The sequence below is a fragment of the Prionailurus viverrinus genome, chromosome D1 (assembly GCF_022837055.1).
Source record: "Prionailurus viverrinus isolate Anna chromosome D1, UM_Priviv_1.0, whole genome shotgun sequence".
Classification (NCBI taxonomy): domain Eukaryota; kingdom Metazoa; phylum Chordata; class Mammalia; order Carnivora; family Felidae; genus Prionailurus; species Prionailurus viverrinus.
In genome coordinates this window covers 30,678,761-30,703,638 of record NC_062570.1, presented here as the reverse complement: position 1 = coordinate 30,703,638, position 24,878 = coordinate 30,678,761, and the positions used below count along the sequence as shown (strand labels likewise).

Below are 24,878 nucleotides of genomic sequence, written 5' to 3'. Positions count from 1 at the left end.
GAGGTTGAATTACTGACTGCTTCCTGTCAGTGGCTCATGGGGAAAAGGCTCTTGGAAATACAATCTAGCTGAGAGCAAATTAAAGTTGCTAATAGCATCACTGCCTCATGGGCTTCAAGGGGAGCCCAGCCAAGAGGGTTAGGAAGGAGTCACCTACAGGAGGAAGGAGGCCTGCAGTTCCTGCCCCTCCCTCCTCCATGCCTTGCTGTATGGAAGATGGGAGGGTTTGCTGGCTAGGGCTTGTCTGGGCTCACCTGACCTCTGACTTCCCACCCTGAGAGGTTTAATGGGGAGTGGGGGCCAGAAGGGCTGGGAGGACACTGATGGAGACCATGGAAGGTAGGGACATTTCTGAGAACCTGCTTAGGCTGGGTGTGGGGGCTCTTGATGGAGGCAGAATGATGGCCAGATGACTTCTAGCCCACCTGCCTTCTGGAAAGAACAAGGACATGACCCGATGTTTTGGACACAGGCCTCTTGTCTATCTCATATTTGTAGAGTGTTCTTTGCTTTGGGCAATAGGGATTCTGTTCTCTGCTTTCCTCATGCCATCCCTCTGGGTGTGTACCTCTGTGGGAGGCTCCTTGGGAGCCTGAGTCCCCGGCTTCCTGGAATCTCCTGGAGCCTTCTGTCTTGTTGGGGAGGAGCGATTGGGGGACTATTGGGGGCTGTGCCTTTTTTGGACTAGCAGGGATTATTTTTAGGCTGGCAGATGGAGGTGGCGGTGGCTGTCGCTGGTATTATTAGACAACAGGCCTGTGGTTTGGGAGTCTGGTGCCCAGAGGATGAGGGGGCTGGGGACAAAGAGGCGGGGGGGGGGGGGGAGGAGGGGGTGGAGGAGCAGGAGGAAGAAGGGGAGGAGGAGGAGGAAGAGGAGGAGGAGGCAGCAGCAGCGGCTTCAGTAAGGATTTGTACTCATGAATGAAGGAGGCTGGTCCTCACCCAGTGGTCTTCCCTTATGGTAGCCACTGCCGGACGTAGCCAGAGGTGCTGAGTAGTGCTGAGCCCAGAGCCAGCCAGAGAGCACCAGCTGCATTCTGAAACAGACCCACCTTGTCATCCTTTTCTGGTCTTGGGCTGCATGGGTCTGGCTGTTGGAACCTAAGCAGAATGTGTAGTGGAGAAGGTCTGCCCTCTGACTCAGGGAGGAAAGTGTCTGGGATGTCTGGGATGCAATGTGGGAGAGGCTGTGGTGCCTGGGCCTGTGGTTGGTCAGGATATTGTCAATGAGTGTGGGCAAAGAGGAGGAGGAGACACAGCAGCTGGAGCTTGACTCCCCTACTTGTACCTGAGTGACTTGGCTGAGCCAGGTAGCCTCCCAGTTTGCTCATTTGTGAAAATGAGCTGGTAGTATTTCTATCAGGTGGGCATTGTGAGCATTAAGTGAAATTTGTGTTACACGCCAGGCACAGAGCCTGGTATGTGGTAGGTATTTAGAGGAAGTTTGGTTGCTTGACAGCTGAAGCTCTCCCTGCCCTGGATCCTAGAACTTCTTAGGCATTTAGTGTTTCTCATTCTCAGGTACCCTTCCTCCCCCAGCCCTGCTCTGGTGGAAGAGCCCCAGGCTGTAAGTGTGGGGCACAAGGGCTGTGCCAGAGCCTGGCTCCTCATGGTTCTATGTCCACAGGGGATCCAATGGCAACCTGGACTTGGCTGCCTGCTGGGCACCACCTGGCCTAGAGAGCAGGAGACCTGTACCCTATGGGCTTCCTGAAAGGTCAGCCAGACTGCAGGGGCTACCTCATCTTCCTTTGTTCTCCTGCTTTCTCTACCCTATCCTGGGAAAACAACTCCAAAGTGGGCTGGGCAGAGCCCCAAGATGCAGATTTGCTCGGCTTAGGGTATTGCTGTTTCCTGCCTTCTCTAAAACAGGTATGTGGAATCCAGGGCACCTCATGGGCTCCTACCACCCTCACTCCTGCAGATGCCAGTTTCCCCTCTGAGGTTGTTGCCACACCTCTTTGGGCTGCTGTAGGCTTCTTTGGTGGGGAAGGGGCCTGGGGGTGTCTCTGCCTCTTGCAGCCCCTCCTCACTTCAGGTCACTCTCGATCCTTTCCTTCTCCTCCTCTTGCCCCCTGCCCACTGGCAGTTGCTCCAGTCAATCTGCTGGGGAGAAGCCCACTTGCTTCTTGAACGAATAGCCTCTGCTCTGTCTTCCTGATTCTGGGCTCCTATGAAGGCCTATGTCTTTGGGTCCTCTGTGCCCCAGAGTTCTCTTTCTTGCTGTGGGCTGAGCTCTTCCTGTGTCAGGTTTGCACTGTGTCTGTCTCTGTGTCTCTCTCCTTCCTGGTTTCTTGAGTCTCTTTCAAAGTCTTCAATTTGGGTTTGGTGTCCTAGGTGAGAGTTTCTCCTCCATCAAGCACCCCTTCTCTATTTACTGCCACCCTGTTTACTTTTGTTTCATGCTTTGAGCTTTTCTAGAGAAAGTGTCTTATTAGACATGCTTTGGCTCAGGAAGGATCAGGCTTAGGAAGAAGTGCTTGTAGGTGATGGAGTGAGAGGGTTGTGTGTGTGTGTGTGTGTGTGTGTGTGTGTGTTGAGGAGTTGAGGAAGGTGATAAGTACTTCAGGGTTCAGAAAACCAAATGGGTTGAACCAAGTGCAGAGGCTGGGCCAGGAGCTCCCACGCCTCTGCTTTCTTCTTGGGAAACTCCATCTCTTTCTGCCTTGCTTATCATATTTGGGATGATTATCTCACTGAGTCCTCTCTCCAGCTGCTTGTCCCTGGTTGAAAGGGTCCTTGTGCAGAGATGAGGGATGGGGCTGACTGGCTTGGGGGTGGGCCTTGGGTTGGGTGCTCAGTCCTGAGCCCAGGGGCTGGCTGGGGGTGGAAGTGGAAACCTGGAGCCAGCCCCAGTGCTGGGGGAGGTGTGAATGAGGCTGCCTCATTGCCAGGAGGTGAGAATGAGGCAGCACTGAGCAGGAGGCACTGTGGGAACCCATTTTGGAGCCAACCTACCTCCTGGCATTGCTCTCCAGAGCCCTCAACCCCAGTAGCCATGGTGCTACAGAGCCGAGCTTCACTGCTAAAAGTGGGCAACCACCTGCTCAGCAGAGCTGGTCATTTTCTTTGCCCCTCTGCCTCTTGCCTTAGGCTCTAGGGGCCAAAGCCCTGGGAAGGGGCCCCCTTCTGTGGACAGCCTCTGTCCTGCACACCAGGTAACTAGGCCCTGGAATACCTCCTTCCTCTTCTCCCAGGCTCCTGTATTTCCTCCTTTAACCTCCTGGAAAGTCTGTGCTATACACACACAGTCACAAACGTATACACACTCACACATGCAGCATCCCCCCCCCCCCCACTCATCCTTGTCCGTTTGCTAAGAGCTAGTCACATGCACACAGGCATGTATCCACACATACATCCTTTTGCCAAGAGCAGCCTCATATACACACATTCACATATGCACACACACATTGCTCCCCCTGTTCACACATGGTGCCCACTGTTTGCCCATTCTTTCTGGGTCCAGGATCAGCCTTTGTGCTCCTGGAGGCTAGGAGGCAGGCTCTGTCCTTATCCAGGTGCCTCTGGGGCTGTGGGGGAGGTGCCTGCTGCAGCTGGGCCTTCTTGGATCTTTCCCTGAGGGGTTGGAATTCAAACCTAGCCTGAAGCAAGGTTGGGGGTGGGGGTATTGGGAAACCTGCTGGGGCCTCTGGCAGGTGAGTGCAACACTCCGCTCTGCTCCAAAAATACTCTGTGATCTTAGCTCTTTCTCTAGAAAACAGTGATGTCACCAGTAGCCAATCAGCTTCTAGAAGGGCTTGCCTCCTCCTCCTTCCGCAACTTAGGGAGGAGAGGGAGAGGGGGATGGGGAGGGAGAGAAGGAGAGACACAGATGAACAGCGAACATGCAGACAGACACAGAAAGACGCAAACACAGAAACATAAGCACATAGAGGTACCTCCACACAGAAAAGCAGGCAGAATCCCTTCTCAGTGCATAGGTGAAAAGAAATCCACATATTTTCCCCAATACACACACACACACACACAGACAAACCAAGAAAGACAAGTAGAAGCATCCTCATAGAGGGAGAGCTAAAGAGGAAGAGACAGAGACAGAGAGACTTGAAGATTTGAGATGGAACAGCACAGAGACACATGAAGAAGGAGTAGGAGAGAGACTTCTGTCTCAGAACCAGAAGACAAAATCAGAGAGACAGACACATAGAAAGAGCCAAAGACACAGAGACATGAAGCAAAGAGAGAGATGAGATAAGGAGACAGACAGTAGCACACAGGGGTCAGAGATGCAGTAAGAGTCAGATACAGAAGCACCATGACAGGCAGACAGACAGACAAACAGACACGCTGTTCTTTTGGGCATCCTTTCTGTGTTGGGAGGGTCCATCAGCTCTTGGCTTTGCACTGCTAGTAGAGCAGCTGCTGTCCTTGGTGCTGCCTGGAGCGGCCCAGCAGGGACTGGGAGGGGAGGTGAGTTTGGATGGGGAGAGCCCGGGAGGTCTCCTCTGTAATTGTGTTGGGTAGTGTGAGGGAAGCCAGGAAGAAGAGGCTTCTCCAGGCTATCCCTTTCACTGGGAAGCAAGCTCGACAAGGTGACTTTGTGGGCACGGAGGCTTCATGCGGGAGGGAGCAGTTTCAGGCTGGAGGTGGAGGTGGCATGCCTCCTGTAGGGGCTCATGAACAGGCTGACCAGTGAGAGAAGCAGTGCCTGAGTTAGCCTGTCCTCTGTGTCCTCCAGCTTGTGGGTGGGGATGGGTCTCTCTCCACTTTGCCCTCCTGCTGCCAACAGGATAGGCGCACCCTATCCAGCCATATGTTTTATCATCTACTAAAGGTGGGGTGATTTCTCCTTAGCTGGCTGAACTTAGCAGCCCCAGGATCCCTGCTCTGCCGCCAGCATACTGCTATCCTAATGGTGATGTCTTGGGCTTGGAATTTGGAGGGCTGGAGGACCCTTCTGTTCCCCTCTTTGTAGCAGGTGTGGTGGGGCGTGGGAGGCAGGAGCCTGGAGAGGCTAGTCAGGCCTGTGGGGTTTTCCCTCTGGTGTTGCCATGAGCAGCCTCTGCTCAGCTTGTTAGGGATTCCCCTGCTCCTGTATGGAGTACTCTTGTTTTGTGCTGTGAACATCAGGCTGAGCTGGGGGTGGGGCGTAGGAGGAGGCTGGCTCTGCAGCTCCTACCAGGCTCTGGTGGGAAGCATCCTGCACAGGAAGAGATTCCATGTTTACCCTCTGCTACAGCAGGCTTCTGTAATCCAGGCTGCAGGTCTCCACAGAGAGGCTGAGGCCCCTTTACTTTCTCAGTAGCCAGACTCCTTAGGACTGTTGGGAGTTCAAAGGAGGAGGATATGGTCATGGATCTGCTCTTTGGGATTGGGGAGGGAAGGTTTGGCATGCAGGACTGGAAAGAACTGCTTCTCTCTCCTCTTCTGCTCCCCTTCCTACCTGTCTCAGGTTCATGGATAGCTGGGGCCCCCAGAGCTGTGGGAGGTATGAGCAGAGAGGGGATTAAGGGGGTTAAAAATGTATTGGGGACCTTCTGGGAAGTGACTGGACTACTTTTCAGGAGGAGGGCTGGGGTGGGCCGCTTGCCTTGGGGAGGAAGTGGGAATGCAGAGGTCCCTAGACATGGGCAAGGGGCTGCCTCTTGGGCTGCTGGGGCAGGATCTCCTTGTCATTTCCCTTTGTGCATCCCAACTTTGCTGACCCATTAGCTGCCCACGGCCTTCGAGAGGAGCCTGAGTTTGTTACTGCGAGAGCCGGTGAGGGCGTGGTCCTGCGATGCGATGTGATTCACCCAGTGACGGGACAGCCCCCACCCTATGTCGTGGAGTGGTTCAAGTTTGGGGTGCCCATCCCTATCTTCATCAAGTTTGGCTACTATCCCCCTCATGTGGACCCTGAGTATGCAGGTAAGTTCTGGGCTGCACGGGGCTGCTTGTTTCCTCTCCTGGTTTTTGCTCTCAGTGGTTACGGTCATGGCACTCTTCCTCCTGCCTTTCTATTGCTTCTTATCTTTCTGACTGGTCTGTTATCTTTTCTCCATAGTCTCTGCCTCTTTCCTCCCATCGTTTGCACTTTGGTAGGTTTTAATTAAGTGGTGGGGAGGAGAGGGAAGAGGAGGTGGTGCAGACACAAAGCATCACTGCACAGCTGTAGATGTGTAGGGGCAGAGGCAGGAGTAAGGACAGGGAAGCCTAGAGAGCCCACCATGCAGGGGAGGAGAGCTGGGCAGAAGGGGAGCTCTGTGCAGAAAGAAGCTGAGTCAGAGCCATGCTGCCCTTGGCCAGGTGTGCTGGTGGCACTGTAGACTTTGTTCTGTCTGCCTTTGCCCACTCCCTCCCTCTAGCTCTGAAGTTGGGGCCTCATCTCATCCATGAGCAGTGGAAGTAAATGTCTGAGGCTGGTCCGGGCAGTGCTGTGGCTGTGGCTTGCACCTGCTGTCTGCCTCCTCTGCTGCTCCAGCCTCTCTCCTCCTGGTCCCCTCGGTGTCTTGCTCTGTGGTTCCACCTGCCAGAAAGGGCCTCACTGAGTCACTACCAGTGCCTGTCTGCTGGCCTGCCAGGGAGGAGAGCATGGGACATGCATGCGTGTAGGAGTGTGTGCACACACGTGTGCATATGTGTGCTGGAATTTTAATGGAAGACAGGAAGCTGGCAGGACTTTGAGGTCAGACTTCTGAGGTCTGATTTGCATCTCTCAGAAAGCTTCCATTTATCTCTCTCTCTCACTCTGTTTTTGGCCATTTGATGCTCTGGTTTTTAGGCAGATTGCCAGTGTTGAGACAGGATGAAAACTGAGAAGGTGGTGACATGGCATTGAGGGCTGGGCTGAGGTGGTGGGTGAGGGGAAGGTGGACCCTGAAGGCTGCTTTGTATCCTCATTTTAGACTCCCATTCTGCTTGCTCCTGCCGCAGTTCTTACCATCTCATCACCATGAGTGAGACAAAGATGGCCTCCTAATGGGGAGGAGGATAGAGTTAAGGAGGGTAGCTGGGGGGCCTTTGCTCTGCTTGCCAGCCCTGTCCTCATTCTTGGGCTTATGGGCTCTGGTGTCTTAGCTCTTGGGGACACTGGGTTCTGGCTAGATGTGCAGTGTCTCAGGCATGGGCAGCAGCACCTGGAGGGGACCTCTCCACCCTGGTCCCTGGCCTGCCTTTCCTCTGCTTTACCATAGGGAAGACAGGCAGAGAGATGCTGGTGGTGGGGACCCAGGTGGGAGAAGGATGTCACTCAGCCTGAATTGAGGTTTAGGGCCTGCTCTAGAGTCCCATACCTCACCTTCTTCTATTTGCACCTTTGCTTCCCTCCCTCGCTCCCTCCCACTCTCTTTCTTCAGCTCTGCATCCCCCATGCCTTTCCTTTATCCCAAGAGATCTCCAAAAGAATAAGAGTATTCTGAGGGACTGAGGTTCTTCCCAGGGCCAAACCCAGAGTTACAGTTGCAGCGGGGCTGGGCCAGCCGAGACCAGGAGAGTGGCTCCATGGCAAGGCTGCGTGCCTTTTCCTTTCAGCCTACTGCCTGGGATTGGTGCGAGGTGTTATTTTGGGGTCCTATCATGGGAAATGGTTTGAAGGTTACAATGGGTCCTCTGCCTTTGGCAGGTGTCACACCGCTAGCCTCACCCTGATGGCCTCCTGGGCTTTTGTCCACTTTCTTCCTGCAGGCCGGGCAAGTCTTCATGATAAAGCATCCCTGCGACTGGAGCAGGTTCGCTCTGAGGACCAGGGCTGGTACGAGTGCAAAGTGCTCATGCTGGACCAACAATATGACACCTTTCACAATGGTAGCTGGGTCCACCTTACCATCAACGGTGTGTATGGGCCTCATTCCTGGGGCTGGGCGGGTGGGGGATGACCCAGAAGACTGCTCTCTGAGGACCTGCTTTAGGCAAAGCCACTATTCCTGCCCCAAATCTCTGCCACAAAGAGGAGCCTCATCAGGGCTGGGCCCCATTGTATTAGTAGCTCTCCCCTCCTACGCCCCTTCAGTTGTCTTCCTAGAGCCTTGGGTTAACAGAGGTGCATAGGAGGAGCAGCTCCCTGAGCACGAAGTGGGGTTTGCTGTGGGTGGTGGAGTCAGAGTTCCTCAGAGGGAGGTAGGTAGCTGGTTCTTGGAACCAGGAGGTTTAAGGCTTTGTCGAAGCCCAGTTTATAGCATCTGGCACCATTTCCCAGCCTTGGGAAGACCCTGCTAGTCCAAATAATGCCTTCTTGCTCTAGTGGGATTTCTGGAGCCCCACCATAACCATTTTCCTTTTTAGGTTAATATCTTGGTTCCTTGTTAAATATGTTCATTTGAGTGATATGTAATGAGTGTCTGTTGTGTGCCTAGCCTTGCACTAGGGGAAGAGAAATGATGGTGAGCCAACCCAGACATGGTCCCTTCTTGTGCTGGGTTTACTGTCTAAGAAAATGTAAGAATCCTGTGAAGAGTAACCATTTTAATGGCTATCAGTTATTATAGTTCAGTTAACTGCTATGTGTTGATGCTTTTCAAGTGTTTGGGAAAAGGCAACAAAGCCCTTTGCAGAGGCCCAAGTGACTTAGTTGAGTTCCCAGTGCTGGTGCAGGCTGGGGGCCTGATTCTAAGGCTGTGACCACACCAGGGGTTGGGCCCTCTGCGTGCATTCCACAAGAGAGTCTCTCTTATGTCCCTGGGAGTCCTTACTTGGGAGGAGATACTCTAGAGGAGCCAGGAGAAACTGGAACTGTGGAGAAAAATCTGGAGAAGCGGCATATATGCTTTGGATGTGCCACACAGAGCTTGGGTCCTTGTGGTTTTGATATCTGTGACTATAGATGCTGTGGTTGGGAGAGAGAAATTGATGTTGTTCCTGGCTTGGAAGTTTCTCATAGTATTGATCTGCTCTGAAGGATGGCTCTCTCTGCCCTACCTTGTGGGGTTGGGTCATTCCTCCCAAGGGGGGCAGGCCATGTTCCTTGGCTTGAGAACCTCTCCAGGGTCCTGAAAGAACAGAGTATTTTAGCCAGGGCACTGTTATCTGAGAAGAGCAGACTTAGCGATGGTGGTCCTAGAACAGTGTTGGTCTAGGCTGCCCAACCCATTAGATATAGTTGGCTCCTGTCAGTCAGTCCCAAGAGACTGATTGGAGGCTTACTTTAAGTCTTGGGTGGGCTGTCCCCACCACATAGCAAGCTTTTGAGTCACCTCCTTTTGATGCCAGCTGTTGTGTGTGCCGAGAATGAAAACTCATCTTAATATTAGCCCAAGCAAAACATAACTAGGAAGGTAAATCTGCCACAAAAAGCTTCGCTGATTGAACACCGAGCCAAGAGTCCGCACGTTGCTTTCTTTCTCTCTTATGCCCTTTCTAAACTGGGCTGTAATCTCCAAGAACCACCTTGTTTTCCCTTCATGTCCTCCTGGCAGCGCCCACCTCAGTGACCTGAGACATCAGGTGTTCAGTAGGCACTCACGTGACAGGAAGGTAGAATTTAATTGGAGATTGTGTGTTGTATTACGTCTCTATATTAGTTTGCACGAGTGGGAATTGGTTCTGTGAGAATTCACAATGACTTAGAGTGGAATAAGCATGGGAGAAGGCCTTGAAAAGGTTTGGTTTATTTCATGCATTCAGTAGCTGTAAGATCCCAGGCAACTCTCTGGGCATCAACTCCCTCAGTTACCAAAACCAATGCCTGTTTGCAGAGCTGTTGTGAAGATCAGATGAAATGCTGTGTAAGAAACTGTCCTGCATAGTGTCTGTGACATTAATTACATGTGGGTCAGATGCTGGCCATTCTCTTTCTCAAGAGAGAAAAAAAGATGAAATCAAATGAAATAGTAGTGGCAGGGAGGTGGTATATAGGAAGGTCCTCAGACTGGAAGATGCAGAGGACTGTAGTAGTTTGAAAGTTCTTGTAAACTCACCAATAATTATCCATTCATAACACATCTTGAGTCTTGGCTTTTAGTATTTACATGAGTAACCTGTATATCCTGGGCCTGAAGATCAGGCTGGAGTGCTTTTTGTAGATTTTGTAAATAAAGGGAAGTAACACACACACACACACACACACACACACACACACACACACACACACATCTTGGATGTTTGCTCTGTGGCAGGCTCTGGGGACACAGCAATGGGCCCAATCCAGACTCAGCTTTAAGGAAACTTCCAGAGGCAGTAAGTCCAGAGAAAATTGCAATATGGGCTTTGGGAGAACAAAGGAGGGAGAACTTCTTTGAGGGAAGGACTCCTGTGCAGAGACCCAACTAGGGAGGAGGAGTTAGCCGGGTGCAGGGGTATTCCATGCAGAGGAAACAGCATGCCCAGATGCCCAGATGGAGAGTCAGTGCATTCATAGAGGTTGTTTATAGAAAGTGTTGGCCAGAAAAGCTAAGAATGTTCCCTCATCTGCTCCAGGGTTTAAACTGGGGCTTTGCCCTTACCAAGGAGCCTGCCTCCCAAGTGGGTAGATTAGAGCAGACACATTTGAAGGTGAGACAGCTGTCTCCCTTTATTCCCTCCTCCTTTCACCCCCAGTTCTGAGGTTCCTTCCAGCATAAATATTTCCATTATGGAAGGAAAGAGCCTGGAGTGCCAGCATTCCATTGCTTCCAAACTAGAATGTTTAGTGTCAGGCATTTTCTGACAGAGATCACCTTTGGAAAATGAAAGGCCAGTGAAAAATTAGAATTATAAATGGTCTCAATCTCCTTCTGTGTTTTCTTAAAGACCAGTTGGGTGGAAACAAACCCAATTATTCCTTTATCACATAAAATACCCAAAAAGCCCAAGCCAAGTCTTGCTTTACATTGGTGAATTACTTGGAGGAGAGGCCAGTCTATTTCTAACCTGCACTATTAATTATAGAGCACTTGTAAAAAAGAATTAAGCCTAGAAATGCAGCTGGCAAGCTAACACCTAATTCTGTAAATAATTGAGAGTCAAACCATTGTTTTCCTGAAAACTCGAGATTGTTCAAAGTACTTTCCTGATTAGCACCTAAATAATAAAGTAATTATGTAATTAGTAATTAATTTGTCACTTCAGGACGTAATTTAATTTATTATCTTTTCTTTTAAGCTTGACACCAGAGGTAATGAGGCTGTGGCTATATTTCCAGGGACAGGCTTGGCAAGAGGGGCTCTGTTGGAGATGAGCACACATTCCAGGGCAGCATGAGAGGCCTGGAAGCTAGGATTCCAGAATCCCTTTATAAGGATTTGGGATGGTTTTTGCCATCATTTTTATTATATTAGATGCTGGATGAGTATTGATGTGCTTGAAGTTGTCCATTGTGTGTGTTTTGTGTGTGATGAACTATGCTTCTTAATTCACTCAGTATTCATTCTCCAAGTGCCCTCTGTGTGCCCACACTGAGTTAAGGGCTTTGGAAATGATTGAAGAAAGTGGTATTGCCATGGTCTTGTTCCTAGGAAGTTTTATGTGTTTGAATTTGTGTTGGTCTGTAGGTGTGTGTATGTATGTACATTTAATTCATTCATCCATTCAGCAGACATTCGTTGAGTGCTCTGTTACAAGCTAGGAACTGTGCTAAAAGCCAGGCATGCAGTGTGATTTACTGAAAAGATCTTTGTTCTCAGGGAGAGTCAGTGATAAGTACTTTAAAGAAAATAAAATAGTCTAAGGGGGTAGAGAATGTTAGAAGTGCTATCTTAGATGGGCTGACCACTTAAGGCAGAGATAGCATTTTAGCAAAGATTTGCATGAACCAAAGGAGTGAGGTCTGGGTACAGAGAGGGCAGCAAATGCAAAGGCCCTGAGATCGGACATTCTTAGCACATTTGAGAAAGACAAAGATGGCCAGGGTGGCTAGAGCACAGTGAAGGGGTATATGGTAGCAGACAAGGTTGGCAGAAGAGGGGGCAGACAGTACCAAACCTCAAAGCACTCTGACTGGTTCTCGGGGCAACGCTGTCTGGAGAGGTGACACCTATCACAAAGCTTCTCTCTCTCTTTTTAAAATGTTTATTTTAGTTTTGAGAGAGAGTGTGAGCCAGGGAGAGGCAGGGAGAGAGGTGGACAGAGGATCTGAAGCAGTCTCCAGGCTGACAGCAGTGAGCCCAAGGTAGGGCTTGAACTCACAAACTGTGAGATCATGACCTGAGCTGAAGTTGGACACTCAACTGTGTGAGCCACCCAGGCGCCCCTCAAAGCTTCTCACTGATGCCTCAGATGTCTCTGGGGAGATGACAATGATGATAGTCATGGCAAAATAACCAACATTTCACACGTATCTATATTCACAAGATCCCTTTCACAAACTGTATCTCACTTATTCCTCACCTCAATACTGGAGGGGGCCAGATTTGGGTAAAGCCCAGAGAGGCTGAGTAACTTGTCCAGGGTTACCCAACTAGTGGCAGGCTGCACTGTAACTTGGTCTTTGGGTACCTTGAGATGAGCTAAAAATGTCCTGCCTCAGCCAGGCATTGTGAACCCTAGGACTCAAGGTTAAAAGTGGGGCCCCTCCTTGTCACTTTAAAAGCAATGAAAGTCCAAGAGGTTAAGAGTGATCTGATTGCCTCTACAAGCAGCTCAGACTGATGAGACTGAGTCTCTGAACAGTTGATTATCCAAACAGGATGGATATTGGTCAAAACTACAATCAAATCAGGTGGTAGTGTGGGGATAACCTGGCATAATCAGAAGAAAATTAAAAAAGGAGTAGCCTGCAGAGTGGGCTGTCTTTCTGTCTGGATGCCAGAAAAGGAAGAAGGTGGAAAATTTTCTCTGCCTAATCTGGAAGAGTAAGATTCCTTGTCACCATGGCCTGTGGTCTGTAGTAGGCCTAGATGGAGCTCAGGTGGGAGACATCCTGGAAATATGGGGCCTAACTGGGCTGGGGTTAAGGAAGTTGGAGTATCAGGGATGATCTTTAGGTGAAAGACCGGAGTGGGGGGTGATGGAACAGTCTGGAGCTAGTAGCAAGTGTGTGCTCTGCAAGTCATGGGAGCTGTGCTGTTTATCGCTTTGTCCTTAGTGCTGAGCATGGTGGCCTCCTGGTAGGTGCTCAGCAAATATTTGTTTATTGGGAATTAGCCAAGCACAATGGGAGAATATTAGAATTTGCACCCAGCCAGACTGACTTTGAATTTCAGGTCTCCTCTTCTCCTGTAAGACTCAGGCGCAGAGGATTTTACTTGTGTCCCCCTTCCTTCCTTTATCCTAGCACCTCGCGGAAGGTTAAGTATGAACACAATGGCCATGGTGCCTGGTGTGGGTGGGCACTGCATGCAGGGCGGCAGCCTGGCTAATCCCACCCTGCATCTCTCTGCAGCTCCTCCCACCTTTACGGAAACACCCCCCCAGTACATCGAGGCCAAGGAGGGCGGCAGTGTTACCATGACCTGCACAGCTTTTGGGAACCCCAAGCCCATTGTCACCTGGCTGAAGGAGGGGACACTCCTAGGTGCTAGTGGGAAATACCAGGTAAATGTGGTTCTCCATTGGGGCTGCTGCACTTCGCCTTGCTTGCCCTTCCTTTGCCTCCTCCCTCTCCACGGTGGTCTCCTGCTTCATGTGACCAGTAACATTGCACAGCAGGCAGCCTTGTTGGTGTCTGTGGTTGAAGGGAGATGAACGGAGTGCCTGGCTCCATATCCCCCTAGTGCATGAGCCCCGAGGCTATCTCTGCCTGAGGAGATAGCCCCTGGTGGGCCCCCAGTGTGGGTGCTGAGCTCCATCTCTCTTTGGCCCCAGGTGAGTGATGGCAGCCTGACGGTGACATCGGTCAGTAGGGAGGACAGAGGTGCCTACACCTGTCGCGCATACAGCATCCAGGGGGAGGCTGTTCATACCACTCACCTGCTTGTCCAAGGTAAGAGAGATTTCTCTGGCTTCTTCATGCCTCAGACCTTTTACAGGGACTTCCATCCCATCTGAGCTGCAGAGGGGTTTGCCCAGGGCACGACTGGGACAGCTGAGGTAGGTAGAGAGATGGGAAGCTCATGAGGAGTGGGGTTGGGCTCCCCCTGAGCATTGTGTAGTTCATAGCCCGAGTGCCCATGGTGGCCTGTTGTGGCCATCACACGGGATGACAGGAGGCACCATGTTGATGGGTACTCTGTCTGAGTAGTGTCCTGCTGTACCTCCATCTTCCCCAAGGGAGAATACCTCCCTTAGGTTTCCACCCCATTAGTGACGGCTTCAATAAATAAAGATAGGAATTCAATCCAAGCCTCAGACATTTAAAATAACACTGAGGGCATTTGGCAAAGCTGGGGTCTGCATGGTCAGCACTGGGAAATGCCAGTTTTCCCTGCCTGGGGCCCCAGTGTGCCCCAGAAGGACTAGCGTCAGGATGGCAGAATCTCTTTGTCCTGAGCCCATCCACCCTCTTTGCCTCCCACCTGCTGCCTGCTGAAGGAGCGGGTGAGAGCTAGTGGTGGCTGTCTGGGCTGCCAGGGCTGCTGAGACACATGTTCTTTCTGCCTTCTTCTGACTTGGAGTGTTGCAGCATGGGCCAGAGGTCCCTCTGTAGACTGGAGTAGAGCTGCCCACTCTCAGGAGAGAGCCAAGTGGCAGCTGTGGCCTATCTGGAAAGCGAGCACCAGGGAGTTCTGGGATTTCACTCTCTGTTTACTCTGCTATCCCCCTGCCTCCTCTTCCCAAATCTGCCCTCTTGACCTCTGGATGACAAGCATCATAAGCCTTTTAACTCCTTTAGAAGCAAGATTATTCCTTGCTCTGGATTGAAAAGAGTGGCCTTTGTCCCTCATGCATGTCCCCTGCTCAGGTTCTGCTGGAGAGAAGGATGAGCAGGAAGGGGTATGTATGTCTATGTGTCTAGGGGTGAGATGGCTGGTTTGGGGAGCTTGTGCATGGAGGCAGGGTGCAGGTATATACCAATAAGGGTGTCCTGCAGCTGGCTCAGGGGGCTGGGGCTCACTGTGGTCACACCCCAGGACTTTTTGCATCTCTGGGACCTGTAAGGAGAGTAAGAATGTGAGTGCTAGCAATAGCTGGAAGCATCTCTGTGGCGACTGCCCAGGGTTGTGCTGTTGCCTCTTGAACCAGTGCTACCCTCCAGCTCCCTCCTGGTGTTTAGGCACTGCTTGCTGAGACCTCTCAGAGCTTCCTGGGAGGTCCCAGCACTGCTGTGCTCCCCTCCCATACCAGGTAAGGTTATGTTTATTTCCTATTCCCTAGGGCCTCCCTTCATCGTTTCCCCTCCTGAGAACATCACTGTCAACATATCCCAGGATGCTCTGCTCACCTGCCGGGCAGAGGCATATCCCGGCAACCTTACCTACACCTGGTATTGGCAGGACGAGAACGTCTACTTCCAGAAGTGAGCATGCTGCCCTGCCCTCTCAGTGGGGTCCCCAGACACCAGGCCTCCCAGGGGCAAGGCCTCTGAGCAGGGGCTGCTGCAGGCTGCTCTTGGGCTCTAGGAGCTTGCAGAGGGGAGGTCTAATCTGTCCCTCATGCAAGGCCAGTGTCTGCACAGAGTGGCCTTGAGATGGGCCAGGAATATGAGGAGGCTCTGGCTCTCCTTGCCTCGTTCACAGAGAGGGGACTCCTTGCTGCCTTGCTCCACTGTCTCATGGAAGACCCTCTTCCCCCACCCCTCCTTGTCTCTTTGTGTGTTTGTAGTGACCTGAAGTTGAGAGTGCGGATCCTGATCGATGGGACCCTGATCATCTTCCGGGTGAAACCTGAGGATGCAGGGAAATACACCTGTGTTCCTAGCAACAGCCTGGGGCGCTCCCCTTCTGCCTCAGCATACTTAACTGTGCAGTGTGAGTAGGGATAGGGAGAGCAACACGTGGTGGGGGTTCCAGAAGATCCAAGCCACATTAGCCAGACTGGAGGCTGGAGGATAGTAAGAGACCGAGTGTCATTTGAGGGAATGTGGGCAGAGGAATGACAGGAAGCAGGGATAGCCCAACATGAGGCCAAGACTTGGGCTGGTCAATTGAGGTGAAACAGTTCTTGCTGGGTGTCCTCTATGGGCCAGGCATCACTACAAGTGTTAACTGATTCATTCCATCAGTCAACAAGCTTAGGTTGGATTCAAGGATCGGTAGACCTTTTGAGCAGTTGTCTTTGTATTGAATGCTAGCCAACTCCTCTCTCTGGATGTTGAATGAGATGGTCTCTGGTCCTTTTTTTCTCAGGTATATGAGGGAGTGTAGGTGAAGCTGAAGTAGAGTTAGATTTCCTGCTAGCTCTGTGCCTTCCCCACTGTGGACAGCTGTTTGGAGTGAAGGGGACAGAACCCTCTTCTGGGGTGACTTGATCTAGTTCTGCCAGCATCTGGCTCCCTCTTGGCTTTCTTCTAGCTCTTCTCTAGGGCGACCAGAGATCCAAATGGATGAGCTGCTCCTCATGCCAGAACAATTGAGGGCTTTTGTGCAAGTGCAATAATTCAGTTTGCTAATCTTGAATCCGGCGGTGTAGTCGATGCTTTCCCACCCCCTGGCAAGCTGATCATTGTGAGAAAGAGACAGAAGGATGAGTAATGAGGATTAATTTCTTTCTTTTGATTTGTGGATGGCCCTGTCACTCAGATAACAAAGGCCCTGCCTGGTTACTGTAGGTGACAGGCTTTTTATCACTTGAGGGCTAGTGTGGGAAGACTGCTCACCCGCAAGGGCATGCCGTGGCTGGGTGAGAAGTTCAATAGCCTAGAGATGCCCTGGTCAGCATGTGAGCTGAGAACAAGCAGAAGGACAGTTGATGACCCCAGGAAGTGGGGCTGGTCTCCAAAGCCACTCCACACAGCTGGGTGTTTGCACTTGTCTACTGCTGAGTGGGCGCTGTGGTGGTGGAGCCAAGCTGGACCTTTGAGCCCTGTCCAGCTTCTCACCTCACATGCTTATTGTTTCCTTCTCCATGCAGTGATTTTGCTTATGGGGACAAAGGCATCATTTTTCCACTTCCATTGTCATCAACTTAAAAAGGGCTTTTAGCATGCTGTATGATGAGTCTAAGTTTTTAAGGGCTATGAGGCCCTAGGAAAGCTATGTGGTGTGACCCAGGACATCAAGCACTTCCCACCCTGACCTGCAGTAGGAAAAAGCAAGTCAAGAAGCTATTTAAACATGACTTACCATGTGCCCCAAGCTGTGCTAGATGTGGAGGAACTAAGGGCAGGGAAGAGTCCACTTGGAGTAGCATCTTGTCTAGCTATGTCACTTGGGCTAGAAGGTGGCGGGGGCAGAGAGAGAGAGAACCAGCAGGGGTAGTCTTCAGAAGGATGAGGAATATAACCAAAAGTAAGGCCCCCATCCATGAAGCCATGGGCCATTCTGTGCCGAGAGGGGTATGCGGTTTCTGCGTCTTTCCCCAGTGCCATCACCCACTGCAGCTTGTCCCTTTTTACCTCCTTTTTGCCTTCAGAGGGAATCCGGGGGGTGAGATTTTCAGGTGGGTGAGACAAGGATCTTTATTTCTGCTAAAAAGCAGCGTTCAGAGTATTTCCCATTCATAAACCCTTTGAAAAATCTTGGAGGCAAAAAAAAAAAAAACAAAAAAAAACAACTCTACATACAAAAGAAGGAAGCTATGTCTAAATATATAACTCGGCCTGATATTTATGTAATGCTGTTCTCTGAAGAGCTCCAAATGCTTAAAACATACCAGCTCATTCATCCTCACTGCCTCACTGGAAGTTCTGGATCTTTCTCCTGGTCGCCCTCAGGGGAAATTGGGGAGAATGGGAAGGTGATGAGTCACCCACATCACAGGATGTGCTCCTCTTGCTGCTCTCGTGGGAAACTTTCATCCATTCTGTGGCCAAAGCTGATTCCGTATTCCAGCTGCACAGAGGGGAAACTGAGGCCAAGAGGGGCTGGACAGCTAGCAGAATGGAGAGGAGAGGAAAGAACCACTGGTGGTCATGTCTCTGAACACAGAATGTAGAACTGACGTTCCACTTTTGGTTTAGGATGTGGAGCGCGAGAGAGCTGCTTGGTGTCCAAGAGACACTTGGGATGAAGAATGGTCGGTGGAGGATAGGGTCAAATGTTGACTTTGAGTTTGGAGTCTAGGGGCTGGGGAAATGGACATCCAGGGTCCTTAGTCTGCAGTTCAGTCCATGTGTAGGAGCATTTGAGGGGTGTTAGGGATTTAGGCAGGTGAAAACATGCCTTTGGGTGCCTCCAGACATTTGAAACAGAAGTTCTTAAGAATACAGTAGGCTGGGCAGATGAAAAGCCGCTGGCAGCCCACACTGCACTAGGGCAGCCTGATGTGGCCTCCGCGTTTTGTCCGTCTTGTTCCCCATGGTGGTCCAGGTACCTGGCACTGTTGTGAGCACTGAGGACATAGGCAGTGTTTACTGAATGGGTGGATGGGTATGAATGGCAGTTCCTTGGAGTAGGAATGTCTGTATGAGACCCCGGGGGTTTATGTGGTGGTTTGGCCCCCTGCCCAGATCTCTCACTCCTTGACTGCCCTCCTGCCTTTCTTCTCTCCCACCCCATGCTACCCCTCTACAGATCCAGCCCGTGTCCTCAACATGCCCCCTGTCATCTACGTGCCCGTGGGAATTCACGGCTATATCCGATGCCCTGTGGATGCAGAGCCACCAGCCACCGTGGTCAAGTGGAACAAAGATGGCCGCCCCCTGCAGGTTGAGAAGGTGCTGAAAAGATGCATGTGGGGTCACAGTGAGACTCTCCTGATGCTGAGCTGCTGCCTCTGAGGGTCTGGTTCCCTGCAGGACTCCTCTAGTCCCTACCAAAAAACTCTGAGAAAGCAACGAGCTGCTTCCTGTGGCGGGTCTACACTCTGGTAGAGCTTTTGCCATTCTCCCAGGGCACTTAGACAACCCCTTACCCCACACTAGCTGGTGCTGTGTCCAGGTCTGCGAAGTTAGGTCTGGCCTGGTGGGGGCTGGGACCGAGCTTCTGTCCCCTGACCATTGCTCTCTGTTCTGCTGTCTGTGCTCTGATAGAACCTGGGTTGGACCTTGATGGAGGATGGCTCTATTCGGATTGAGGAGGCCACAGAGGAGGCTCTTGGCACTTACACCTGTGTGCCTTACAACACCTTGGGGACCATGGGCCAGTCTGCTCCTGCACGGCTTGTCCTGAAGGTGAGGCCCAGGGCTGAGAGTGGCCTCCATGGGAGTGGGCAAGCTGAAATGATTGACTTCATGGCCTTGCTGTGCTCTCCCTAGGACCCCCCGTATTTTACGGTGCTACCAGGCTGGGAGTATAGGCAGGAGGCTGGCCGGGAGCTGCTTATCCCCTGTGCTGCTGCAGGGGACCCTTTCCCTGTCATCACTTGGAGAAAGGTACCTTCAGGTTCTGGAGCTCTTGGGAAGTGTGCTGGTGGGGCAAGATCTGGTAGTGCTCTGTTGTGACCGGGCCAGGTGCTGAGCAGTGGGGCTGACTTCTAGAGTGATGGGTGCTCTGGAGGAGGGGCAGTGGGGGTGCGGGCTGAATGTTCGGGTACCACTTGCTCCTCCTGTTCTTGGGCCTCTGATGTGTTGGTGGCTTCTCTTCTTCCCTGCTGACCCGGCTCCTCCCCTGCCGACCCGCTCCTGCCTTCCTCTTTGCCCCCTTGTTTGGCCAAGGTAGGGAAGCCCAGCAGAAGCAAGCACAATGCCCTGCCCAGCGGGAGTCTCCAGTTTCGAGCCCTGAGTAAGGAGGACCACGGGGAGTGGGAGTGCATCGCCACCAACGTGGTCACCAGCATCACTGCCAGTACCCACCTGACCGTCATCGGTACGGGGGCTGTGGGCAAGAGGGCTGTGGTCTGGGCACCGGACACTGTCTACCCTTTCTGGGCATCTTTCTTGAGTCGGCCCACCCCTGAATCAGGAGCCTGCCACGTGTAACCCTAGCCCTCTGTGGACTCTATACAAGGGAAGGTGACATGGGGCCTGTCCTGGGGAGATCTTTTTCTGGCAAAATGTACCCAGCAACACCCCCCATAGAAATGAGGCATGTGTGTGGGCAGTAGCGACTGTGTTTAGGCCTAGAAGGGGAGCTGGAAGAATGAAATGAGGGGGATCTGGGAGGAGACCAGTGTGCTGAGCTCCAGCAGCTGGGCCTGGCCTGGAGGTTACTGGCATTCCCATTTCCGGGGTGCCAGGGGTTATGTTCCCACTTCTTTTGCCTGAGGTGTGTGTCCCTAAGACCTCAGCTTGTAGCCTGCCCCTCTGGGGACTGATAGCTAGTTGTAACAGTGGCCAACACTTCGAGCATTTACCACCAGTTTTAGGCTCTGTCCCAGTTGGTGCCCTATCATTTTTAACCTATGAGGTGAGAGCTGATATTTCCCCATTGTACATACATTGAAACCAAGGCTGGCATGGATCACACACCTTGCCGAACATCACATCACTAATAACTGCTGGGTCCCGGACTCAAACACAAGTAGAAGTTCTTAATAGTTGTGTTGTGCTGCCTCTCACTTTGATGTTCGGGTGGAATATGGCTATCTCTCATGAGGCCAGAGAACTTTATAGGAGAGGGACTTTTTAGCTTGGACTGTGACCTTGAGGGAGAGTGTTTCTGTATTTGCCAGGTGAGCACAGGATTTTGGCCTGGGATGACGAAGGTTCTGGTTTCCCTTTGGCCATGTTCCTGATGTTCGTGCCATATCTTGCTAGAAGGACTCTATGGCACAGTGGGATGGCTTTTCTTCTGCAGTCCTACTGCTCAGGGCATCAGCTCCTCAGCATCCCTCGCCATTCCGCGCTCCACTTGAGGCACTGCATTTTGCTACTACGCAGTGTCACTGTGGGTGCCCAGCTCACTGGGCCCAGTTCATTTCAGTCTGAGAGCACTCCACTTGGTCTCCAGGCACCAGCCCCCATGCCCCGGGCAGTGTCCGGGTCCAGGTCTCCATGACAACTGCCAACGTGTCCTGGGAGCCAGGCTATGATGGAGGATTCGAGCAGACATTCTCAGTTTGGTACGGACCTCTGTGAGTCACCCCCGCATGCTTTGCTCTCTGCTTCTCCCTCCCCCAACCCCTGACTTCAGTCAGTCCCTGGGGCGGGTGGACGTTATGAGAAGGATACAGTTCTTTGCCTGCTAGACCTCCAGTCAGTGAGGTGTGTTGACATAGTGACTAGGTCTTGTGGGGAATGGGCACGTCTGTGAGGGATTCGGGGCATTCTGCATTCCCAGCCTGAAAGGTTTGGATGCCAATTTAGGCTGTTGCCTGAATTGACCATCACCCTCTGCTGCTCTCTCTTCAGCTTATCTCACTACCCCTTTTTGTGTCCTTGGTTCATGCTTCTTTTAGGTTCCTCTGTCCTCTGGAGTCTGGAAGAGACTCCCAATCTTCAGTGGCATTGAGAAACAGCCCAGCTGGAAGCGTAGAATCTAATTTTTATTCTCTCGCTTTCCCAGTGGTTCCAGAAACTGATGTGAAGTGGTGCTTGCCTTCTGGCCTTGTCTTCAGCATCTTCATTTTATCTAGGACCCTGTGTTTCTATTGTGTTTATATCTCTGCTATTAATTTGGCCAGATGTAGTGATTTGAGATCTTTGCTTAAACCTTGGGGTAGGTAAGGGATCTTAAAGATGCATACATAAATCAGGCTGAGGTCAGGAGCCACAGAAAAGGTGGAGAGAGGGGCCGTAGTGGACCTCCTTCCCATCACGCAAGGGTTTTTCTCCCCCACATTCCTATCCTGAGCCAAGAACTGGCCACCTGCAATATGGGACATCCTTGAGTGGGAAGGATGAGACCTCTCACTTCCTCCTTTTCAGACCTGCCTCATCTGGCTATGTATTCCCAGACCGGCTCGATCAGGGCCTAGGAAGGAGGAAATATTCCTGCAGAGGGCAACTCATGGAGATTCAGGGAGAGCCCTTGATACACTAGTCAACATCAAGGGGGGTTAAGAGGAAGCTGCCCTCTTTCCCATCATGATGTTTTGGTGGGTACATCCTGAATATTCTGGATGTTTTGAGTTCTGACTAGGCAAACAACCTAGATGATGAGTGTGGGGAACTCTCTGAGTTGCAACCAGAACATCCTCCACCCCTTAATCTCTGTTCCTCCCAAGGCAAGGTGGGGGGCTGGGCAGGGGAGGGCTCCTGACAACCCTGCCAGGTAACTGCTGCAAGAATCATGGTGCTGCTGGGCAGCTGTGTGTCCAGGGAAGGGCCTTTGGCAAGGCCAGGCCATCTTTGGGGATGTCCAAGTGGCAGGTCTGGGTGTAGATTGGGGTTTCCCTCACTGCTTGCGGTCCTGCTCCATGCTGCTGCTCATCTGCACCGCTTTATCACACTTTGCTCACTTGCTTTGGTGCCCGGGGCGGTGGGGTGGGGGCGGGTGGGAAGGGTAGTTGCAAAGTTTGGGGAGGTCTTCTTCCCTCCTGTTGTTCTAATTGCCTCTGACTCTCCACGTATTGACTCAGACATTTGGCACTGGCTTCTTTTTGCTGTGCTTTTTGCTGCCTCAGCTCAAACTCCTAAGCATTCATGGTAGTGAGCATTTAAACCTAGAGGGAACCCTGTGAGCGGGCATCCACTAAGTTGTAGCTCAGGGCTGCAGGAAGAAAGCTGCCCAGGGTCTCAGTCCCATAGGATGATGTCTCCTCCCCATGGTGATCCCAGGGCACTGCACCTGGAAATAGCAGGGATGGAGAGTTAGGTGGGCGGTGTAGAACAAACGCTAACCTTCATCCCTAGTTCCAGGGTCCTCCACGCACAGTGTGACCTTGCCCTTGATTATGAGTTCTAACTGTTAAGGCCTTAAGGATCCTGGTCCTCACTGTGGGGAAATCCCTGCTCATTTTTGTCTTATACCCTAGGCTTCTTCAGGTGACTCAAACCTTGTTGGACTGAGTGAGCCCTCTGGGTTACTTTACTCCCTACTTTTCACTGTCCCTGGGAGGGTGGGCAGCTGAGGTCACCTGGATTTCTTCCCTAGTCCTGCCATTGCTGAATTGCTCATCCTCACTTCCCCACGATGGTACCTGCCTTGTTCCTACTGTCCTTACTCTCCCAAGGCAGATGTACTCTTAGGGCTGTGACCAGGGTAAAGATCCCCCGCCCCCCAGTGCAATTGGTAGTTTGACCAGTATTGTAAGCATCACTTATATCTAAGGGTTCCTTTTAGTAGAGGTGGTGCCAGTGGTGGCTGGCGACCGGTGTTAAAGACTGGCACAGCCAGAGTTGGGAAGGTCATCCCACCTTGGTCATTTCCTCTTTCTATCCTAAAGCCAGGGAAGGCCAGGTCTGCCCAGTGCCACCTCCTTGAGGACCTTGCATGCATTCTCGTGTCTCCAGTGTAACCCACCCCACCTCCTTGTCCCCGATCCTCTCTCTTTCTTTTGGCCAGGATGAAGCGGGCACAGTTTGGGCCCCATGACTGGCTATCTTTGCCAGTGCCACCGGGACCCAGCTGGTTGCTAGTGGATGCCCTGGAGCCTGAGACAGCATACCAGTTCAGCGTCCTGGCCCAGAACAAGCTGGGAACGAGCGCCTTCAGTGAGGTGGTCACTGTGAACACTTTAGGTGAGGACCCCGGGCTGGGATGTCTTGAGGATATTTCCTGGAGGATCTGGGTAAAGACGGTAATGGTGGTGATGATCCTAGCAGATAACATTTACTTCTTACTATGTGCCAGGCACCTTGCTACATGCTTCAGGTAATCATGTCATTTGATCTCCCAAGAAGGACTTCTCATCCCATTCTTTGAGTTTTGCCTGGACCATAGTGCCTTGACCCATATCAGAGCACTTTGGGCCAGGTTCCTTTCAACATTTATCCTTCCTTGGTAAGCCACATGTTTGCATCTTCCTGTGGCTTCACAGGGCAGGCTAGGAATCCTTCTTCCTCCTTCTGCACCCTTGCCTATTCTTTCCTCTGGCCCTTGGCCTCATTTGGTGGCTGGTGTGTGGCCAGTTCTCCCTGTCAAATCTTAGTCATGCTGACTCTTCCTTCCTAGACCCAGTGGCTCACTCCATTCTACCTGGAGAGCGCCGTGAACAGGTGGCACCCCTCCAGCCTGTTCCTGGATCCTTTACTGCCACTAGGGGGTGCAGCAGTGATGGGATGCTTACCCCTGCTCTGGAGCTTTCCTCCTTGGCCTTTTTATTCTCCACCTGTGCCAAGAAGGCAATTGAGAGCAGACAATGTGCTATGAGAAGACAATTCTAGCTCCTTGGAAGAGAACATAAAATACATTTTGTAGTATCTTTTTAAAGATATTATCTTATTTAAAAGATTACATTTAATTCTTCCATCTCCTAACTCTCTACACGACAACCACCCCCCCTCCCCCCGCCCCGCCCCGGTGATTTCTGTTTTGTTTTTGTTTTTTTTTTCCATTTGAGACACTTCATTCCCTCATCTATGTTTTTAGAAATGCTGAGAAAATAGGTTCTTGTGGCTGTGGGCCACTTCCCTTGGGTGAGGAGGGCTCTTTTGTGTGACACTCTTGTCCCTGAAATGACTCCTGCATGGCAAAGTGACCATTGCCTTGGGGCCACAGTGCCCTAGAGACACATGCTGAGCCAGAAGGCACTTTAGAGAGGTGAGGGTACAATGATCTCGGCATCGCCACATACTTTCCCTCTCTCCCCTCTGTGCCACAGCATTCCCTATCACAACTCCAGAACCCCTGGTGCTGGTTACCCCACCGAGGTGCCTCACAGCCAATCGGACCCAGCAGGGTGTGCTCCTATCTTGGTTACCCCCTGCCAATCACAGCTTTCCCATTGACCGCTACATCATGGAATTTCGTGTCGGGGAACACTGGGAGACGTTAGATGGTGCCATCCCGGGCACTGATGGAGACTTCTTTGCCAAGGATCTGTCACAGGTGAGGTGTCTAGCCTTTCCTTGCTGCTGTTCCCAAATTCTGGAAGTGTCATGACTCTCTGGAGTCACTGAACGCTTTGAGTGAGGTGTACAAGTCAGGTGTACAAGGTGTACAAGGTGTACAAGGCTGAGCCATGTGCTGCCCCACACCGTGATTCCTTTATTCTCAGATCTGCTA

General features: G+C 51.7%; 1 protein-coding gene across 1 annotated transcript in view; it reads left to right on the top strand.

The window, feature by feature from the left end:
• Nucleotides 1-24,878, top strand: part of IGSF9B (immunoglobulin superfamily member 9B) — a 46,515-nt gene that overhangs the window by 5,256 nt on the left and 16,381 nt on the right. Inside the window, exons 2-14 of the mRNA XM_047823285.1 lie at nt 5,677-5,874; nt 7,630-7,776; nt 13,238-13,389; nt 13,660-13,777; nt 15,109-15,250; nt 15,556-15,701; nt 18,405-18,547; nt 18,863-19,003; nt 19,088-19,204; nt 19,487-19,637; nt 20,721-20,844; nt 23,217-23,392; nt 24,475-24,701. Coding sequence (XP_047679241.1) covers nt 5,677-5,874; nt 7,630-7,776; nt 13,238-13,389; nt 13,660-13,777; nt 15,109-15,250; nt 15,556-15,701; nt 18,405-18,547; nt 18,863-19,003; nt 19,088-19,204; nt 19,487-19,637; nt 20,721-20,844; nt 23,217-23,392; nt 24,475-24,701 — 1,982 coding nt within the window. The remainder of the gene's footprint in view (nt 1-5,676; nt 5,875-7,629; nt 7,777-13,237; nt 13,390-13,659; nt 13,778-15,108; nt 15,251-15,555; nt 15,702-18,404; nt 18,548-18,862; nt 19,004-19,087; nt 19,205-19,486; nt 19,638-20,720; nt 20,845-23,216; nt 23,393-24,474; nt 24,702-24,878) is intronic.